Consider the following 19,283-nt stretch of genomic DNA (forward strand, 5'->3'; position numbering starts at 1 on the left):
TAGAGTAATAATATTTGCCCTAAATTTACAGAAAACATATCAATCATCATAAGACAGTATAACAATCAAGCGATATAAAACAAATGAATTTAATTTTGTGTGCACAATAACAGCACATTGTAAAAAAATATATAAAATCATTTCGACAATTTTCCAGTCATTCCCTTTTTGGTGTTTAAATCAGGCCTTAACAGAATTACATAACATTTAGGTATAAAAATGCTAAATAAAAGTCCAAAAGTAGAAGCTAGAATGGCAAATATCTCAACAGCAACTGTGTATTTCCCTGGAGAACTGTTGTATGCTGGTATAAAAGAGATCCACACTGCACAAAATATGAGCATACTAAATGTGATAAGCTTAGCTTCATTAAATGTATCTGGAAGTTTCCTTCCAAGGAAAGCGAGGACAAAGCACATACAAGAGAGCAATCCTATATAGCCCAGAACCAGGTAAAACCCAAGTGGCAAAATGTCTTTGCATTCTAGTATAATCCTGCCATCCTGATAGGATGTGTTTTTATAGGGGTAAGGAGGTGCTAGTGCCAACCAACAAGCGCACAGAATAACTTGTCCTGTTGTGCAGCAGAAAATGAAAACCCTTTGCTGTGGGGGGCCAAACACCTTTAGAGAAATGGATCCAGGAACTGTAGAACGAAAGGCCAAAAGCACCACTATGGTCTTGACCAGTATGCATGAGATACATAGAACAAAGCTGATTCCAAATGCTGCTTGTCGGGCGCGGCATGTCAATGGCGAGGGTCGACCCACGAACACCAGTGAGCAAAGGAAGCAAAGTTTGAGAGACAGCAGCAGTAGAAAACTCATCTCAGAGTTGTTGGCCTTAACTATGGGTGTGCTTCGGAAAATAAAAAAAATCACCATAACAACTGTTGCCACAGCAACACCAAATAGAGACAAAGAAATGAGAATGATCCCCATCACGTCATGGTATGACAGAAACTCCTCAATGCCAGCAACACAGGAAACTCTTTCTTTGTTTGGCCAGTAGTACTCTGGACACTTGAGACACTCAGTAGCACCTATAGGTACAAACAAACATTATAGATCACTGTTTGTCATGTATTGCCATTAATTATGGTTGCTTGCTAATTTACACTCTGAAATACTCGATTCTCTTTGGTCAGTTGCATCATTCAGCAAAAATAGACAGGCAAACAGATGGATAGAAATGTTCCTGATCGGCAGAACGACAGGCATTTACCTGATATATTGCTGATTTCTCCTTCAGCACAAGGCAAACAGTCAAAGCAGCAGACAGGCTGTCCTGGTCGAGTGGCCTGGCGGGTTCCAGGTGGGCAAGGAGGACTGCATAAGGAAACTGGAACCTGCATGCATTACGTTATAATGTCAGGAGTCTGCCAAAACTGAAAGCTTTGTGACTGTTTGTCATGAGTGCACAAGCTCACCTTGGTTTGTCCGCCTGTCCACCGAATTAAGCCCTCTTCTATTTTAAGCTGCTGCCCATGTGGGGCGGAGCCGTCATAGGTGCCAACCAACTGAAAATTGATGGTACCTCTAGCATTTTTCTGCCAGTTTATGATGTCATAGAGTGGCACAGGCTCTCCATTGGTGTCAAAATAGACTTTTTCATTGAACTGGTTTGTAAAGTGTACCTTCTTCAGATAGCGTAGAAGCTATTTTATTAGTTATGGCAAATGAGAGAAAGTATATAAATACAAGTACAATATTGATTCTTATTTTGAATTTAATGAGGGTTTCTGCAGGCTTTATGAAGACAAGTGTTAGACTTTTTAAGGCCCATTTAAGACTAAGTTAAAAAAAAGATTCTGAAACAATTATCATTATCTCTAAAATATGGCCCTTGATAATTAAAATAATCAACTATTACATACACACCAACACACATTATCATACTATTGTTTTTTTAACCCTCAAGGACCATGTCTTCTGTCGAAAAATGTAACATTCTGCTGAATAAAAGGGAAGTGAGTTAATCGATAGTATTTAATGCTGCATCTTCTTGAGTTTAAGAGTTTTTTTTTTCTTTCAAATTCATTTTACATTTTTTAATACCCACAACAACATTTTTAACAAAAAAATAAATAAACTGTTAAGTGCAATCATATTCAGGGTGTCCAAAGGCCTTATAAAGTCTTTAAATGTCTTAAATTGTGTTTTGTAGGTTTTAAATAATTGTAACCAGGTCCTAGTTTTCCTATGACCATGTAAAGCTACCCAATCAAGCCAACACGCATTCAATAACCAACAATTCTTCAAAGTAGAACTTTTAACAAAACTCTATTTACCAATACAGTTTAATTATGATCCTTACTATTAGCTTAAAAATTCTCATTATATTTGTAGTCCATATATGCTAAGGACGCTGACCTGGACAGACTCTTGTGCATACATTTAGTGTATTATAATTTTATTTTATATATATATTTTTTTAAGATAAGTTATGTTGAAAAATGTGTATACATAAGATTTGCTTGTTTTGACAATTTATTAAAAATGTGGCTAAAAAATAACCAACTTTAATATAATATAATAAAAAAAGTCCTGTATAAGTCTGAAATTGCATTCATTATGGTCTTAAAAAATGTCTTTAAAAGTCTTAAATTTGACTTTGTGAAACCTGCAAAAACCCTGATATGTAAATAAATGCCTAATACCTGCAATGGAGAGAACTTTGATTCAGTATTACAGCTGTGATCTGAGCCTTGTTCCTTAGAGCCACATTGTAATAGCTGGTGTAGAGCATGAGCTATAGCATAGACAGCCTTATAGACATTGTATGAAATCCTCACCCTTGATACATCAGTGTAGCTACTTTCCGTCTCCAGCAGATTCTCTGAGCCAGTACAGAGTGGCAACACAGAATCATTGCTGTCCTCGTAACCTAGTCTGCATCCAAACAGTTCCTCCCAAAACATGTTAGTGAAAGCAGATTCAGGTCTCGATGAAGGCCTTACCCTGAAGAGAAACTCAGCCAAGCCAGGAATAGCGGTGCCCCTGAAAGAAAAGCCCACTGTTCCTATCAGGACAGGATGAAGCTCGGGGATTGTGAGAAGTTTGGCTGTCACCCAGGCCTCACTGGCCACCCATTGCAACCTAGTCAGATTCCGGCGAGCAACTTCAACCAGGAGCTCCAGCAGTTCTCCTTCAGTGGCAAATGCTATAATTACTTGTGCTGTAGAACTTTCAAGACTATTAAGAATAGAACGTATCTGTGCCTGAGAAGGTGATTTGGGTATAGTTTGATGAAAGGCAATACAGCTACCAAGTCTTTCAAGCTGCTCGGTAAATGCCTGGATACCATAGTGACTGTAGTCATCATCCGTGCCCACTGTACCCACCCAGCGCCAACCAAAGTGGGAAACCAACTGGACCAGTCCCTGCACCTGAAACCTGTCACTAGGGACAGTGCGAAGGAAAGAAGGATACTCCTTTTTATCTGTGAGGCAAGTGCATGTGGCAAAGTAACTTATCTTGAGTAGAAAAAAGACAAAGAGAAATATCAAACAAGAGAGATTCAGGTAATGTCAATGTATCAACAAAGGTTTTAAATGAAATTCTTTCCATTTGACTGTCTATTAAATAAAAATAATAAATGGAATATCTAGAATTATCAACTGTGACCAGACCCATTTTGAGATTCTTACCAATGGAATTCCAAACGGACCCAAAGTTTGTGCCACAGCTCGTGTAGGTGAAGATGATGCCAGGCCTATGACAGCTGGCACTGGGGCTGTGGACAGGCAATTTGCAGTGCCAACAGCATCAGTCTGTGTTTGACCAAATGTGCCGTTCAGAAGAAAAAGTGCACTGCGCAGACTGGTGTGCACATGATCACAGCTATCCAAGATCCTATAACCTAGTGCCACTCCAGGTAACAAACTTGAGTTGCTGTTGATTTCTTCAATGGCAAAGACCATTGTTTGAACCCAGCGAAATGCACGAAAGTCAAACCTGTTAAGAAAATAGACAGAGAGCCAATGCAACAAGTAGGGAACTGGTTGTAGCAGTAGTAAAATGCAGACAAATAAGTTAGTTCTTAGGAAAACAGTTGTTTAAAGATATAACAATTGTTCTAGCATAGCAACACAGCATTTAAGGTGTAGACCTCATTTACATTGCAGTTTAACTCATGCATTAAAACAAACTTGGTACAATTTTTCATTTATGTTCTCCATTATACTCATGTCATTTCACACACCTGCTACAATCTTGATAGTGTGGCAAATCAGAGAAATTATAGTCAGTTTCTGGAGCTATATTGTGCATGGGAAACAGCCCTCCAATTACAATATCACCATCCTGTTCCAGTACTGGGGAATTAAAATCACCCAATGTCCAGCAACTTTTGTCCAATGAGGTGCATAAAACTACTGAGAAGTTCAACAGAAGAGCAAGGCCCAGTGACACCAGTTCAATCACTGGCATTTTTCTGGGGTCTTTAAATTCCAACCATGGAGGCAGCAAGTGAGGATCCCATCCAGAGTGGATGAAAGAGTGGATGAACCACCAATATATAAAATATATTACTATAATGATGAATGAAACATCAGGTGACGCTGGCCAATGGTAAACATTGTGGGTGGAGTAGTCATTCAGGTCATGTGATTTAACTGTGTTTCACATTAAAGTGCCTTGATATGTTAGGTCCTATACAAAACAATACAATATTTATTTATAGAGCACATTTAAAAAAAAACAAGGTTGACCTATAAAACAAAACTAAAACATTACTATTGACATGGCATAATGATTGTCTAAAATCACATCTTGTGAATGCAAACCCATCACCTTACTATAACCTTTGAATCTGACAAAATTAGTTAAAAAAACACATAAAAGACAAAATATGTGACAGTACGTATATTCTGCATATACATATAGTAAAAGTCAATATTTTAGCCCTATGTTTTGAGGAAAGTATGAACACCTGCACATTAAAATAAAGTATTTTATTGAAATCTGTGTAAACAGATGGAGTCAGTCTTTCTCTTTTACAACTCTGCAGCACTGATGTTATGTTTAATAGTGTGGTACACCTGCGTTAAGTTAGCTGCTGTAACCTAGAGGAGAGGAGGGGAGAGGAGAAAATACTAATGAACCTAATTTTAAAGGGTGGTATTGATAACAGATTTTGACTAAAATATATGTCATTATTTGCAGTAACAACTATCCTAACATAGAAACAGCACATACATAAACTAGATACAAACATTAGCTACACGGTAAAATAATTATATGATAAATTAGTCCTGACAGCATTAGGTCATTTTAACTTATTGAAATAAGTTAATCATGTTCTATATTTTCTATCTAATTTTTTAAGTTATGCAAGCTGTTTTAAGCCAGTTTAACATAATATAAGGTTAATGAACTTTTGGTTAATTTGGTTCAGCTAAAATAAATAAATAAATAAGGCAACCAGGATTTTTTACAGTGTAGTAAAGTTTTCTTATATCCTATTTTTTAAATTTTAAAATATGGAAAGTTGCAATTTACTAGTTTATTTTCTTTACATGGGCATTATGTTGTTTGTTAATGTATACAATAAAATGTTTTAAGTATTAAATAAATGCTTATGTACCTGTCTTAACCTTAACAAACAAATCATAATGTTACATTGGAATGTGATCCACTTACATTGTATTTACAATGTAATACTTTGATTTTTATGAGCTGTCATTGCGGGAATGCTGCTCTCCGGAGGCATGTTGTCCCACAGACCACCATGAGCCACATAAAACGCTCTCCAACGAATCGTGCAGTTAGCTAAATAATTATTTCTGAAACTCTGCAGCCAGCAACTGTATGTACTCCCACTCTCTGCGGTACTTTTGCAGTCGCTTGCCTTTAAACTCTGAAACTTTAAAACGCGTAGGGTTGCCCGGAGATGCATCTGACTTTACTTTCTGTCAAGACTTGACCCACTCTGCTTAGAAGAACCACCCTCCTCACTGGACAAAGACCAATCAAACATAACGATGACATCAAGTATTACCCAATCAAAAGTAGGAAATAAGGTATCTTCAGTATCTGACAAAAAAAAAAAAAAAAGGACAAAAGCCGTCCCGTATTGATTCAAAACCGGACGCGCAATTTCATTATCAAAAACGATTCTGTAAGGAATGGAGGGCAACCCTATGTGTGAATGAGAGTGTATGGTTGTTTCCCAGAGATGGGTTGCAGATGGAAGGGCCTCCCCTGCATAAAACATATGCTGGATAAGTTGGTGGTTCATTCCGCTGTGGCGACCTCAGAATGATAAAGGGACTAAATATATATATATATATATATATATATATATATATATATATATATATATATATATATATATATTTTTTTTTTTTTTTATTTAATATATATTTTATATAATTTTTAGCCCCTTTAAGCTTTATTTGTTTTAGATGGTCTACAGAACAAACCATCGTTATACAATAACTTGCCTATAATTACCCCAACCTGCCTAGTTAAGCCTTTAAATGTCACTTTAAGCTGTATAGAAGTGTCTTTAAAAAAATCTAGTAAAATATTATTTACTGTCATCATGGCAAAGATACAATAAATTAGTTATTAGAAATGAGTTATTAAAACTATTGTGTTTGGAAATGTGTTTAAAAAAAGTCTTCTCTCCATTAAACTATATTATAAAATTATAAAATAAATAAATAAATAACAGGGGGGGGGGCTAAAAATTCTGACTTCAACTGTATATATATATATATATATATATATATATATATATATATATATATATATATATATATATATATATATATATATATATATATATATATATATATCTATATATATATATATATATATATAGATATATAGATAGATAGATAGATGATAGATAGATAGATAGATAGATAGATAGATAGATAGATAGATAGATAGATAGATAGATAGATAGATAGATAGAACCAAGTATTCTAACTTGCCTAGTAAAGATCATAACCTAGTTGTTTTTAAATTGCATTTTAAGCTGAATACTAGTATTATATATATATATATATATATATATATATATATATATATATATATATATATATATATATATATATATATATATAGTGTGTGTGTGTGTGTGTGTGTGTGTGTGTGTGTGTGTGTGTGCAAAGATAGAGACCCATAATGGGTTGAAAAAATTATAAATATGCTATTAAAAAATGAGCTTTGTTCATTTGTAATTCCTATTCTGCTGTTTGCAGGTGTTAAGATTCTGGCTGAATTATTGAGTTGAATTAGGAATGGCAGATATGTATATGCTTTTTTAATTAGTGACTGCCATCTACTGGAAACTTTATTTACAACCTGTGATTTTATTTTGCTGTTTTGTGCTTTTTAATTATGATTTGTTTGTTTTCAAACAATTTGTAATGTTCACGACTAAGACAGTTATCACAAATCTGTTGTATTTATTGTTATGTTGCTTTGTTCTGTGCAATTGAAAGACAGTGAGATCTACTAAGTGACGTCTTTCCTGAGAAGCCCATGTGGCACCACCTGCTCTATAAAATAGTGCTGCACATCAACTGCATCTTGCATTAACATGTCAAGTGTGTGAGACAGATAGAGTAATGGACACGTGGATCACTTTATATTTATGTTTTTATCTGTTTTTTAAATCTATCTCTGCCTCTTCAATCAGTAAATCAGGCTCTTGTCAGCTCCAAGGACACTTCAAGTTAAATGGGATGTACCAAGATGGAGACCTTATGATTGGGGGCCTGTTTGCATTTCATCTTATCACAGTTTTCCCGGAACTAAACTTTAAAAGAGAACCGGAACAGACACATTGTGAGCGGTGAGACTGTGCAAAACCGATGGGCAGAAATAAAAAGAAATAAATAATTAGATGAAAGGACATTCGAATATGCAGTCATGAAAATAGCCAGAAGTAAAAAAAAAAAAAAAGTGTTTTTGTTGACCTGTATTTTTGTCTTCTTATTCATTTAGAGCATAACTGATCCTAAAAATCCATTAAAAAATGTAATCCTATCAAGAGAATGAATACATTTTCCTGATTATTGATTTTAGGATTATTTACTGAATAATAACATTTGCACCACCTTTTCTAGGTTCTATATGGCAAGTTTTCAGCAGGCACAAACTATGGTATATGCCATAAATGAAATCAATAACAATCCTAACCTGTTGCCTAACATCACCCTCGGTTACCATCTGTATGACAATTGTGTGAAGCTTGGAGTTGCATTCAGGTCTGCAACAGCTTTGGTTAGTGGGACAGAGGAATCCTTCAATGTTTTGAACTGCACTGGTCCACCACCCATCATTGGGATTGTGGGGGATCCTGGATCTACTCATTGTATAGCAATCTCCAGTGTGCTGGGATTATTTCGAATACCTATGGTAGGATGTTTTGTATATAAAATTGTATTACCGCCTATAAAAATTGTTAATTGTGTCTGTTCATGTCAAACTGTACTGGCTGTAATGATAACACATTTGTCTTTTTAAAATATATACATTATATAGGTTAGCTACTATGCCACATGCTCCTGTTTAAGTGACCGGAGCAAATACCCCTCTTTCTTCAGAACAATTCCCAGTGATGCTTTCCAGGTGCGGGCTATGGTTCTGATCTTGAAGCACTTTGGATGGACCTGGGTTGGGCTCCTCTACAGTGATGATGATTATGGCATCAATGCTGCTCAATCTTTCCAAAAGGAAGTGCAGTTGTTTGGAGGTTGTGTTTCTTTTTCTGAAATCCTGCCACTTGATAATAACCACATGGACATCCAGCGTATTGTACAAGTGATTCAGGCCTCTACAGCAATAGTGGTGGTAGTTTTTTCCACAGAAGCCTATCTGCTTTCCTTGATGGACGAGGTGGTTTTGCAGAATGTAACAGGCAGGCAGTGGATTGCAAGTGAAGCTTGGGCCACCTCTTCAGTTTTTCACACTAAGCGTCTTTTGCCTTTCCTGGGAGGCACACTGGGTATTGCCATAAGACGTGGAGAGATCCAGGGACTTCGTGATTTTCTGCTAAGCCTCCACCCAGACAGTAATTTGAGAAATAATATGGTGAAAATCTTCTGGGAAAACATGTTTGAGTGCAGTTTTGATACTGTGGGTAGAAAGGGTGAAACGATGTGTACAGGTCAAGAAGATATCAGGACAACAAACACACCATATTCTGACGTTTCAGAACTGAGGGCTTCTTATAATGTCTATAAGGCAGTTTATGCCCTGGCACATGCTCTTCATGACCTAATACAGTGTGAGGAGGGGAAAGGACCATTCAGATGTGATGGCATAACAAACTTGAAACCCTGGCAGGTAAAACTTCCATACACAGAGCACAGCCTATCAGCTAATATATATTAAATGTCCATTAACCTGTAAATAAAATAAAAAAATAGACAAAAATGTGTACATATGAAGCATACAACTGTCCTGTCTTCAATCTGCATAGCTGGTTCACTACCTACAGAAAGTGAACTTCACCACAGGCTTTGGGGATCATGTGTCATTTGATGAGAATGGAGATGCTCTGGCCATCTATGATGTGATGAACTGGCACCCCAGCTCTGATGGGTCAATTGTTGTCCGCACAGTAGGTGTTGTAGATGAAGGGGCATCAACAGGGAAGGTGCTTACATTGGAGGAAGATGAAATATACTGGAACACAGCAAAAAATAAAGTAACTTATATCTTCTTAATTTTTTTGTTACTACTGAAACAGGAGTATAGTTCGTATATCATAACATTGAAAAAGAGTCATATCATTGAATTTTATTCAGACATATACGGCATTTAAATGTTTATTGTATGTACGTATGTGTTCACGTGTGTGTATATATATGAAGAGCTTAGATGCAAACAGTTTAAAAATAAGCAATTAGCTCAGTCTTTTATGTTATGTTCGGGTTTTTCACTTTAAAGGCAATGAAAAGCAGTTATTCATTGCCTTAAAACTTAAACACAAGAGTCTGAGGAAAAGAGCACTTAGAGGTTTTTGCATCTGAACTCTTTGTATGTTTTTCAGCCTGCACGGTCTGTGTGTAGTGAGAGCTGCCCCACAGGAACCAGACGAACAAGGAGGAAGGGGCTTCCTGTCTGCTGTTTCGACTGCCTTCCATGTGCAGACGGAGCAATTTCTACAATACCAGGTAAAGAAATTCACATCATAAAGTTATCTGCATTTTTATTCAATCATAGTTTTCATCAACAGTATACCTATATCATTTCACTCTCTCTTTTCTCATGAATATAGATTCCATTGAATGTGTGGTGTGTCCAGATGAGTTCTGGTCTAGCCCAAAAAAGAATCAGTGTGTCCCCAAAGATGTAGAGTTTCTTACTTATGGGGATCCTCTGGGCATCTCTCTGACCACCGCTTCCCTGCTTGGCTCCTGCATCTGTTCTGCTGTGGTTGTCATTTTTGCACATCATCGTCACACTCCTGTAGTACGTGCTAACAATTCAGAGCTCAGCTTCCTTCTGCTTGTGTCGCTCAAACTGTGTTTCCTGTGCGTGCTGCTGTTCATTGGCCAGCCACAGTTGTGGACATGTCGGTTAAGACATGCTGTGTTTGGCATTAGCTTTGTCCTGTGCATCTCCAGCATTCTGGTCAAGACTATGGTGGTGATAGCAGTATTCAAGTCCTCTCGACCTGAGGGTAAAAGTGCTATGAAATGGTTTGGTTCACATCAACAAAGATGCACAGTTCTGGTCCTCACTGCACTCCAGGTTGTCATATGTGCAGTCTGGCTAACAAATGCATCCCCAAAACCTTACAAAAACAACCAGTATACAAGCTCCAAAATAGTATATGAATGTACTATTGGCTCAGTGGTTGGTTTTGCAATGCTACTTGGCTATATTGGCATTTTAGCAGCAGTAAGTTTTCTCTTAGCCTTCCTGGCACGAAATTTACCAGATCATTTTAATGAGGCAAAGTTCATCACTTTTAGCATGCTCATCTTCTGTGCTGTATGGATTGCATTTGTTCCAGCATATGTGAGCTCTCCAGGAAAATATGCAGTGGCTGTGGAGATATTTGCTATTTTAGCTTCTAGTTTTGGATTGCTGGCTGCCATATTTGCACCAAAATGCTACATTATTATTTTACACCCAGAAAGAAACACTAAAAAAGCCATCATGGGAAGAGCAACCTGAAAGAACATAATTTGTATCATAGACCAGCTTGATCTCACAAGAACATGTAAAAATGTTGCATTTTGCCAGTTTAGTGGCTAATTCGTATGAATTCATACGAGTTCAGTTATTTGAGACATGGCACCTAACCCCACCCCTAAACCCAACCGTCATTGATAGATGAACAAATCATACTAAATTGTACTAATTAGATCGTACGAATTCATATGAATTAGCCACTAAATCAAAAATTTACAAATTGCCTTGAGATTGTGTTGCATAGACGCTCTCCAGTGTTTTTAGACTATATCTAAATTTGCTATTTGATGAAACTTAAAAACAGCTTTGACGCATATAAAAATAGTAAACAGGTTTGCACTCAAGTAATTGTGGTTTCCAGATAAATGTCTAGCAAGGTAATTATTATTTTTAAATAAAGAGTTTATGCTAAATGTACATGTTGTTAATAGCATGTGGCCATACTATGGAATATGTAGCAAGTGTTTTAACATTTCCATATTACATTGTTTAAATGTTTTATCATTAATGTTTCTGAACTCTAGTCCTGGGGACTCCACCACTGTGCACATTTTGTTATTTTCTTATAATACATCTTATTTAGCTCTCAATAACAGACAGCTCCATGAAACCCTGTTTGAGACAAACGAAACTTGCAAGTGGTAGGGTGGTACCTTCCTTTTAAAGTTTTGTACTAATAGTCCATAATGGAATCCTAAAGGTCAAGTGTACAGACATTAAGTGTACAGACTAACAACTTTTAAAAATGTTCTGCCCCAGTAGCTGTTTCTGCCTCAGTTCGCAAAACTGGATAATTGCATAAAAAACTTGTGAATAAAACAGCGTTTCCATCCAATGAGTCAAATCGAACAAAATGGTCACTTCCTGACTAATTGGCGCCAAATTATTAAGAAATTAAAAATTAAATTTGCTGTGGTATGAGAAGCTGCCTTAATCTTTTCTTTATTTAATTAATGACTTGTGCCTCAGAAGGCAATCCTGAATACAGACGCTCAGGGCCGCTGCAACCCAAAAGGGTTCCCTATGGAAAATTTTACTGTGGTGCCCCCACAGAGGAACAAAAACACACAAACATATGTATTTAAACATGTTTTTATTTATTTATTTACATACATAAATATGCATGCATAATTATACTTAAACATTCAAATATTAACATTAAAAAATAATAATTTACATCAAAATAAACACTGACATGTCTTCTGCAGAAGCATTCCCAATCTTAAAAATTTACAAAAGGCAAGAAATAAAGCCCTCTCTGTACCTGTAGAGATAGACGGTCCTCAGTGCTGCTGTGTCTTTACCTGTGCAGCTGCTGGTGCCTCTGGAGCAGTGCTGGTCATTCCACCTCCTCTACTTTTGTAACAAATTTCTGCTTTAAACCTCCATGTACAATACAGATGAAATTAGTCATTTAAAGAAAAAACTCATGACACATCATTAAAATAATAGTCTAGTCAAGCCATCTTCATGTGTCTAAACTACAACCAAAATGTGGATTTAACTTGCACTATAATCGATAGTGACAAAAACTGACACTTGCTTTCAATATAAATCAAAGACATTTGTGTTTTTTAAATACGAATGAGTGTATTTTGAAACAAAAAACTTTGTTAACATTCAAAAAAAAAAAAAAATCATTAATGAATTTATGCAATAAAATGGTTTCTTGTGTTTCTGGTTTCTATTAATAATAATTGAGTTTGTGTAATTATTAGCAACATGGGGAAGAGGGACAAACATGTCAAACAAGTCATAAAACATGTCCTGTCAGTTTAAAGCACAATGCATAGCCACAAAGTAAGAAACTGAACGTGAACTACAACAATAGATAAAGTAAAGTTTGACGGCTAGCCTCAATATTACAAATTTTAAATTAAAATTTTTGTTTTTTAGTTTTCCAGATTTATGAAAACAAGATAACTGAAAGTTATTCACACTATTCATCCTGTACTTTTTTCCTCTTCTTGGTTCCAGACTGCTGTTGTCTTTTCCTGGGAATAGAGCTGCAACTTGCATCAATTATAATTATATGCAGCTAGCAGCCTCAAAGATACGTGGACCAGGCCAAGCCGCATGTACGCAGCTTTGCACGTACAAGTAAAAAAAAAAAAAAAGTCACATGTTTGTTTTTGCGTCTGTCATAAAATGATTTTTTAAAATGTATTTAACAACATAAATATATTTTTCATTTGCACTCAGTTTATGGTACTATTAGTAAATAAATATTAATATATTTTTTAAGCAGCTGAGATGCTGCCCCCCTCCGGAGTTAAGGCCCTACGCATCCTGCATACTCTGAGTATAGGGAGAGGCGGTACTGCAGACGCTGTTGATTCTGGAAGTCATTAATAATATAATACCACTAATACTGAAACAGTTAAGGCAGGGGTGTCAAACTCAATTCCTGGAGGGCCGAAGCCCTGCACAGTTTAGTTCCAACCCTGCTCCAACACACTTACCTGTAGGTTTCAAACAAGCCTGAAGGACTCAATTAGCAATTGTGCTCAGCCTGCTGGTTTATTCATTTGCACACATTTTTATCATTACATGATCTCTTATCACAAAATCGCATGACCTTTTTTAATGCGCATACTGGAATTTGTGTGATAAAAGTGTTTCTATCTAAGTGTTTCTAATAAAATGTTTATCCTACTCAGTTATGCGCATATGTTTTTTTATGCGCATTTTCAAAATGTATGAGCATCTTGGCGTTTCCATCAACCGGTTTTTACGAGCATATGCAAAAACATGTGCAGTGAAATGAAATCCATCATTCAGTCTGATGTGTATTGACTAATACCCGATTTTTCTTCTCTGAGTGCAAATCAATATTTAAATTCTATCTTCATGTATCGCAATCACCGCACTTCACTTCACATGCAATGTCTCACCAAACCTCACTACATTTGCCTTAACAAAAATTAAATAAAAATGATTATTATATTTATTATTTCTTTGAATCCTCTATGACTTATACAAGTTATAGTTATAATAAACAATTTGCTTGTAACAAACTAATAAAGCTTGTTTGCTTGCCTTGGTTTTTTTCCCTCCAAACCTAAATGAAACAAGAACTTTTATTTATTTATTTATAATTAATTTTGAGAATATTGTTTCTTTTCTACTATGGTAAACAAAGCCTAAAACAACTAAATAAATTTTTTTTGAGTGCACTAAGAATGAAGCACAATTGTCTGTGAATATTGTTAATGTTGTAACAGAGTGCATTGATTCGGTATGTTAAATTATTTTCTGATTTCTACATAGGTATGTGGCTTTTTCAAGTTTTTCATTTATATATGCTCATTTATAAGCACAAGAAATACACCTAGAATAAAAAGCTTTGTCTTAACCTTAAATATTTTGAACAGTCAGGGATATTATTGAGCCCACACATAATTGAGAACACACACAAGCACACAGAAAAGAAAAAAAAAAGAAAGAAAACTAATATGAGAATTAAAAAGATAATGAGTGAGAACCAAATAACAAAATAAAATACAAAATACAATACATAACTGTATATTTGTTCAGATGGTTTGTGATAGTGTCTCTTACTAGTTTTGTCTACTGGCTGACAAATACATACTTTGTTGCTATTGGTATCAGGGTTCTTTTTTAAAATATACCTTTTCTGTATTTGTAAAAGATAAAAAAAAATGTGTGATTATGTTTAAATTGGAAAAATATGTGGATCTTATGATGCTGTTTGAACAGGAATAGCTTCTCAGTTTCCATGTTTCCACAGATTTCAGAGAGTGCACAGTTTTTTCTCTTTCTCTCTCCCCGAATCACAGCTGTTTGTCTTCCTCTCTGCTCTGTTCACATGTTTGTTTCTTGATTTGTTCTTGTTAAATTTACTAATGTCTGCTGTGTTGTGTCAGTTTGTCGTCATTCCTCCTGATAATTCAGTCTTGTCTTGTCTTGTCCTGTCTAGCCCTCTTCTTCCCTGCCAGCCCAGTCAAGTTTGTTTATGTTAATGTTTTCCCCCTTAAGTGTAGTTTTTGTTGCTCTGGGTAGTTTTGACCCTCGGGGTACCTTTCTTGCTTATAATGTGTATGTCCGTCTCTACCTGATTGAGAAAGTTTCTCAATATCAAGTACACAAAGTTGGGACTTCAAATTTGATAGAGAAAATGAACTCAATACCAAGGATGCGGTAAATCTTCAAATAGAACAGTGTACTTTATAGCGTCATTCAAATCGCCCTGGCTACATTGTTTCACTCTTTTAACAAAATAAATGACCTTATCCAAAGGAAAAACATGATGTATAACTGTAGCACAGCACAGACTCTTTTAACTTTGATATTAACACCTAAAACATTACACATACCAAAATGTTAAGGCATTGTGTATTTATAAAAGCGTCATCTTCACAGCAAGCATATTTTTGACAAAACAGAGCCTAAACATAACTGCTTCTTTACATTTTCATTGAAAATATGAAACTACTTTGTGGTTTTGGCAATATGTGCTTAATGAGGCTATAAGCACACAATAAAGATTATCAGACTAAATGCATGGTTAAATATGAAATTCCCAGTCTCTTTTGCTGAATATTAGTTTTAGTAATCAATAATGGCCATTATAAAAAATATAACGTACAAAAAGTTTGTTCAGTATACAAAATAAAGTTGTTAAATTCAAATGTTAAATTATAACCTATATTTGTGCTCAGTCAAAATACCTTTCCTGAGAACAAGTAGTCTAATATATTCAAATGACTAAAGAGTCATTAGATATACACAAGATGATATCAATATCACATTTATCCAACCTAGGTTGACGAGGCTGCTGTGTTTGCTTTTTGAGATCTCAAATTTCTCTCACGAGTGCCATTAATTTCTGCTCCTCTCGCATATATCCACCAGAGGCTGTTGTTGACTGACTGACTGACTGATCAATTGACTGATTTCTCCACCCACCCCCTTCCTTACACCCAACCAATAGTGTTTTAAAAAGCACTGATTGACCACTGCCCACCTACTGTTAGGGTTCTGCCACTCTGGTCTTGTAAATTCTTGTTTTGGTGGCAGAGTCTGGACACTAGCTCAGTTTTGTCCTGTCCTTTTGTGCTCTGCTTGAGTTTTCTTGGGTCGAGCACTTGTTTTGCTATTGTATGTGTAACTCTGGGTTTGTGCGTGCTCCCGCTTGATGTGGGCACGCAGGGTTTGTGCGTGCTTGGGACGCACGCTCTTGTACTCGTGTTTGTGTTTTGTTTTGTCAGCATCAAGCTATTTCAAGTTGGTTTCGGTTTTAGTTGGTGCTGAGATGAAACATGCGTGTTGCATATGTGTGAGCGCACAGTAAGTCATGTGCTCTCCCTTCTATTGTCTAGTCCCACACTCCTTGTTAGCCCATTATTAAGTAATTATGTTCACCTGTTTTTGTTAATTTAATTCTGCTTATATTCTCCTCATGTCTGCTGTCCTGTGTCAGATCGTCATTCTTTGTAGTTCTTTCCAGTCTGTCTAGCCCTGTTCCCTACAAGCCTGACCAGTGAAGTTTGTTGGTGTGTTTTGTTAATGTTTTCCCCTCAGGGTAGTTTATTTTGCTTTATTTTGATTTTTTACTATTAATAAATACCTATTTTCTTTGCATTTGAGTCCTCGCTCTTTTTCCCCAACCACAAACCGTGACAGTACGAACTGGCCAACAGAGGTTCAGCAGAAATATGGGTATCTTCCTATTCCCATGTCCCAGTTCACGTCCCTCTGCATGCCACCAGAAGGAGCGTTTGGGCAAACTCCTTGGTTTTCGTTGAGGGGAATTTTCAGACCAGGGGTTTGCCTACCGATTTGTTTATGCTGCAGAGGGGCTTGAGTTTACCACGACAGCACTGAAGGAGGCTTTCGATGCTGGACTCAACAGCCCCCTTCAGACCTGGGAGATGGGGATGCTGGGTATTCTGTCATTCTAACTATTTGTACCACAGCCAGGGGAACAGTGGCCTGCCTCCTCTTGGTCCACCGCCCCTCCCGCTCACAGACTGCCAAATCCCCAGTACTCCGATGACCACCAGTGAAGACAGAGGAGGAAGAACGCTTGTCACCCATCTAGAGGTGACTGAACCCGCTGCAACCCATCCAGCTACCACCCTGGCTGCAGCATCTTCCCCTGAGGTGCCCATAAATGACACTGCAGCACTTCAAGATGTAGTGGAGGGTCCAACAGTGCCTGAAGAGGTGGTTAGCTTCCTGCCACCTAAACCAAGGAAGCTCAGAAAGAGAAAGGGCTCCTCCACCACAACGGCTCCATCCCCAGAGTCTTCTCTCCTTTTCCCCAACCACAAACCGTGACACCAACATAGCTAAACCCAACCGACAGTGTGTTGAAAAACAATCCAGATAAAGAAAAGCCCCATGATTTGTATGACGTTATTATATTTTACCACATTTTCACCCAGTTATTTACTTGTTTATTTATTTTTGGCTTTTGTTTTTGTCCTACCTGCTTTCTGGAATCATTCTTCTCCAGACTCGAACCCCGTCGTCTTGGTAAACTCCTCTTTGTGCATCAAGTCTGCTGACGTATGCTGTAAGCCACTGGACAAACTATGTATGAAAGCCGTCCATACAAAGATAAACGGTCAGCGCGAAAAAAAACATCATCATACCACCCTGTAGTGTTTGTTTCAAAGATAAAATGCAGCCATATCTACTTCTAGCTACATAATTTACGACCTCCAGAAATTTATATAGGGCCACGTTGTCAAAATTAGCCTATGTTATGTTTATGAACTATAAAGAGATATGAGATATATTGGCAGATCGACGATGGACTGGCCAGTGTGTGCTGCTCTTTGACAGGCAGGTGTGCGTAGGGCTGACTGCCTGAAGCTCAGATGTTCGAACACACTGAAGCAACTTTCAGCGCATCCCAGAGTGTTTGAGTGGTGACATGATGTATGTTTTGACATTGTGCATGGAGACCTTTTCAGAAATGCTTTATGTTTTTGCTCTAAAATGCCTTTTTTTATATATAAAATGCATCAGTGTAAACAGAGCCTAATTTGAGTTTAAAGTGAGGATCCCTTTTTGAAAGGATGTCAGGAACAGCATATGTCTATTGTTTGGCTTGCGTTGGGGGACGAGTTAGGTAAAGAGGGTCTGGCCATTTCATTAGTTTTGCTTTTGTGCACAGAGAGTACACTCACAAATAAATAAATAAAAAAATAAAAAAAAGAAAAAGATAAATAGCCACTGCTCAGTTGACTATACAGTTGCATAAACACCTTTACGGGTCATGTTTGCTGAAAATCACCCTTATTTTTCTCTCTAATTTTAGAGTGTTGCCTCTAGGTTATTGGACAATGCAAGATTGCTTCTCAAACAGTCCCAGTTCATTGCTGACATGTGCTGCAATTGAGTATCAGACTTCATTATGTTTGAGGACAGGCCACCAGGCAATCCTGTTCCCTCTCACTACTACCAACTTTGTTTAATTTTTGCACACTATCTTAACCTAATTAAGGTAAAATGTCAAATAAAAAACATTTAAATATTTTGGAAAACAACTGTTAAGGATCACCAGCAATCTAGCCTCTGCAGATCACTGAAGAACTACACATCTGCCACTCAACAGAACTACAATCCCATCACTCACACACCAGTTCTAAATCAACCCTTGATTTCATGCACACAGCTGCAGATCATTCTTATTCAGCACCACAGGCACACTCATTCTTAACTCAGTATTGTTCAGTGTTCCAGGTTTTCTGGTCTGGCTTTTGATTCTTGGACTGTTTTGGGGTTTTGATAGATCTGCTTGCCCCAACCTTTTCCTGTCTCTTGGATTACTCTTTTTTTCACACTGGCTCTACAGCAAGTGGCACTCACTGTCAGGTTCTGTTTTTTAAAAAATAAAAAATGTTTTGGTGAATGCAAACATTACTCATGACTTCATGCCATTTTGTCTTTATTATAATAATTCAACATATTTTGTTTAACCTCACAAATAAACACAAAATGATGAAAAGAGCAGCAAAAGAATATCCACTTTTGGGGGGGAAAGTACCACCTCTTTCAACAGGCTGTCTATGAGGGGACAGAAATAAATGAAAACACATAAACATGTTGTTTGCAAGGAATTCTAATATAAATATATTTCATTCA

The 19,283-nt window shown here is 36.7% G+C and overlaps 2 protein-coding genes across 3 annotated transcripts; one reads left to right on the forward strand and one right to left on the reverse strand.

The window, feature by feature from the left end:
* Nucleotides 1–137: 137 nt before the first annotated feature.
* On the reverse strand, nt 138–4,430 carry olfcu1 (olfactory receptor C family, u1). The gene is made up of 6 exons (NM_001082899.1): nt 4,204–4,430; nt 3,650–3,956; nt 2,660–3,475; nt 1,430–1,657; nt 1,225–1,348; nt 138–1,042 (listed from the first exon to the last, which is right to left on the reverse strand). The coding sequence occupies exons 1-6, from the start codon at nt 4,428–4,430 to the stop codon at nt 138–140; spliced, it is 2,607 nt and encodes an 868-aa protein (NP_001076368.1).
* A 3,122-nt stretch (nt 4,431–7,552) lies between these two features.
* olfcq1 (olfactory receptor C family, q1) lies at nt 7,553–13,818 on the forward strand. 2 transcript variants are annotated; one of them, XM_087291388.1, is made up of 7 exons: nt 7,553–7,809; nt 8,084–8,375; nt 8,502–9,305; nt 9,442–9,669; nt 10,015–10,138; nt 10,243–10,436; nt 13,143–13,818. In XM_087291388.1, the coding sequence occupies exons 1-7, from the start codon at nt 7,583–7,585 to the stop codon at nt 13,167–13,169; spliced, it is 1,896 nt and encodes a 631-aa protein (XP_087147514.1). In that variant the 5' UTR covers nt 7,553–7,582; the 3' UTR covers nt 13,170–13,818. The 2 variants fall into 2 exon arrangements, with proteins under 2 accessions (XP_087147514.1, NP_001076568.1); NM_001083099.1 differs by lacking the exon at nt 13,143–13,818 and having other exon boundaries at nt 7,700–7,809; nt 10,243–11,147.
* Nucleotides 13,819–19,283: the final 5,465 nt, after the last annotated feature.

This window comes from Danio rerio, chromosome 18 (assembly GCF_052040795.2).
Source record: "Danio rerio strain M-AB ecotype USA chromosome 18, GRCz13ab, whole genome shotgun sequence".
NCBI classification, from domain to species: domain Eukaryota; kingdom Metazoa; phylum Chordata; class Actinopteri; order Cypriniformes; family Danionidae; genus Danio; species Danio rerio.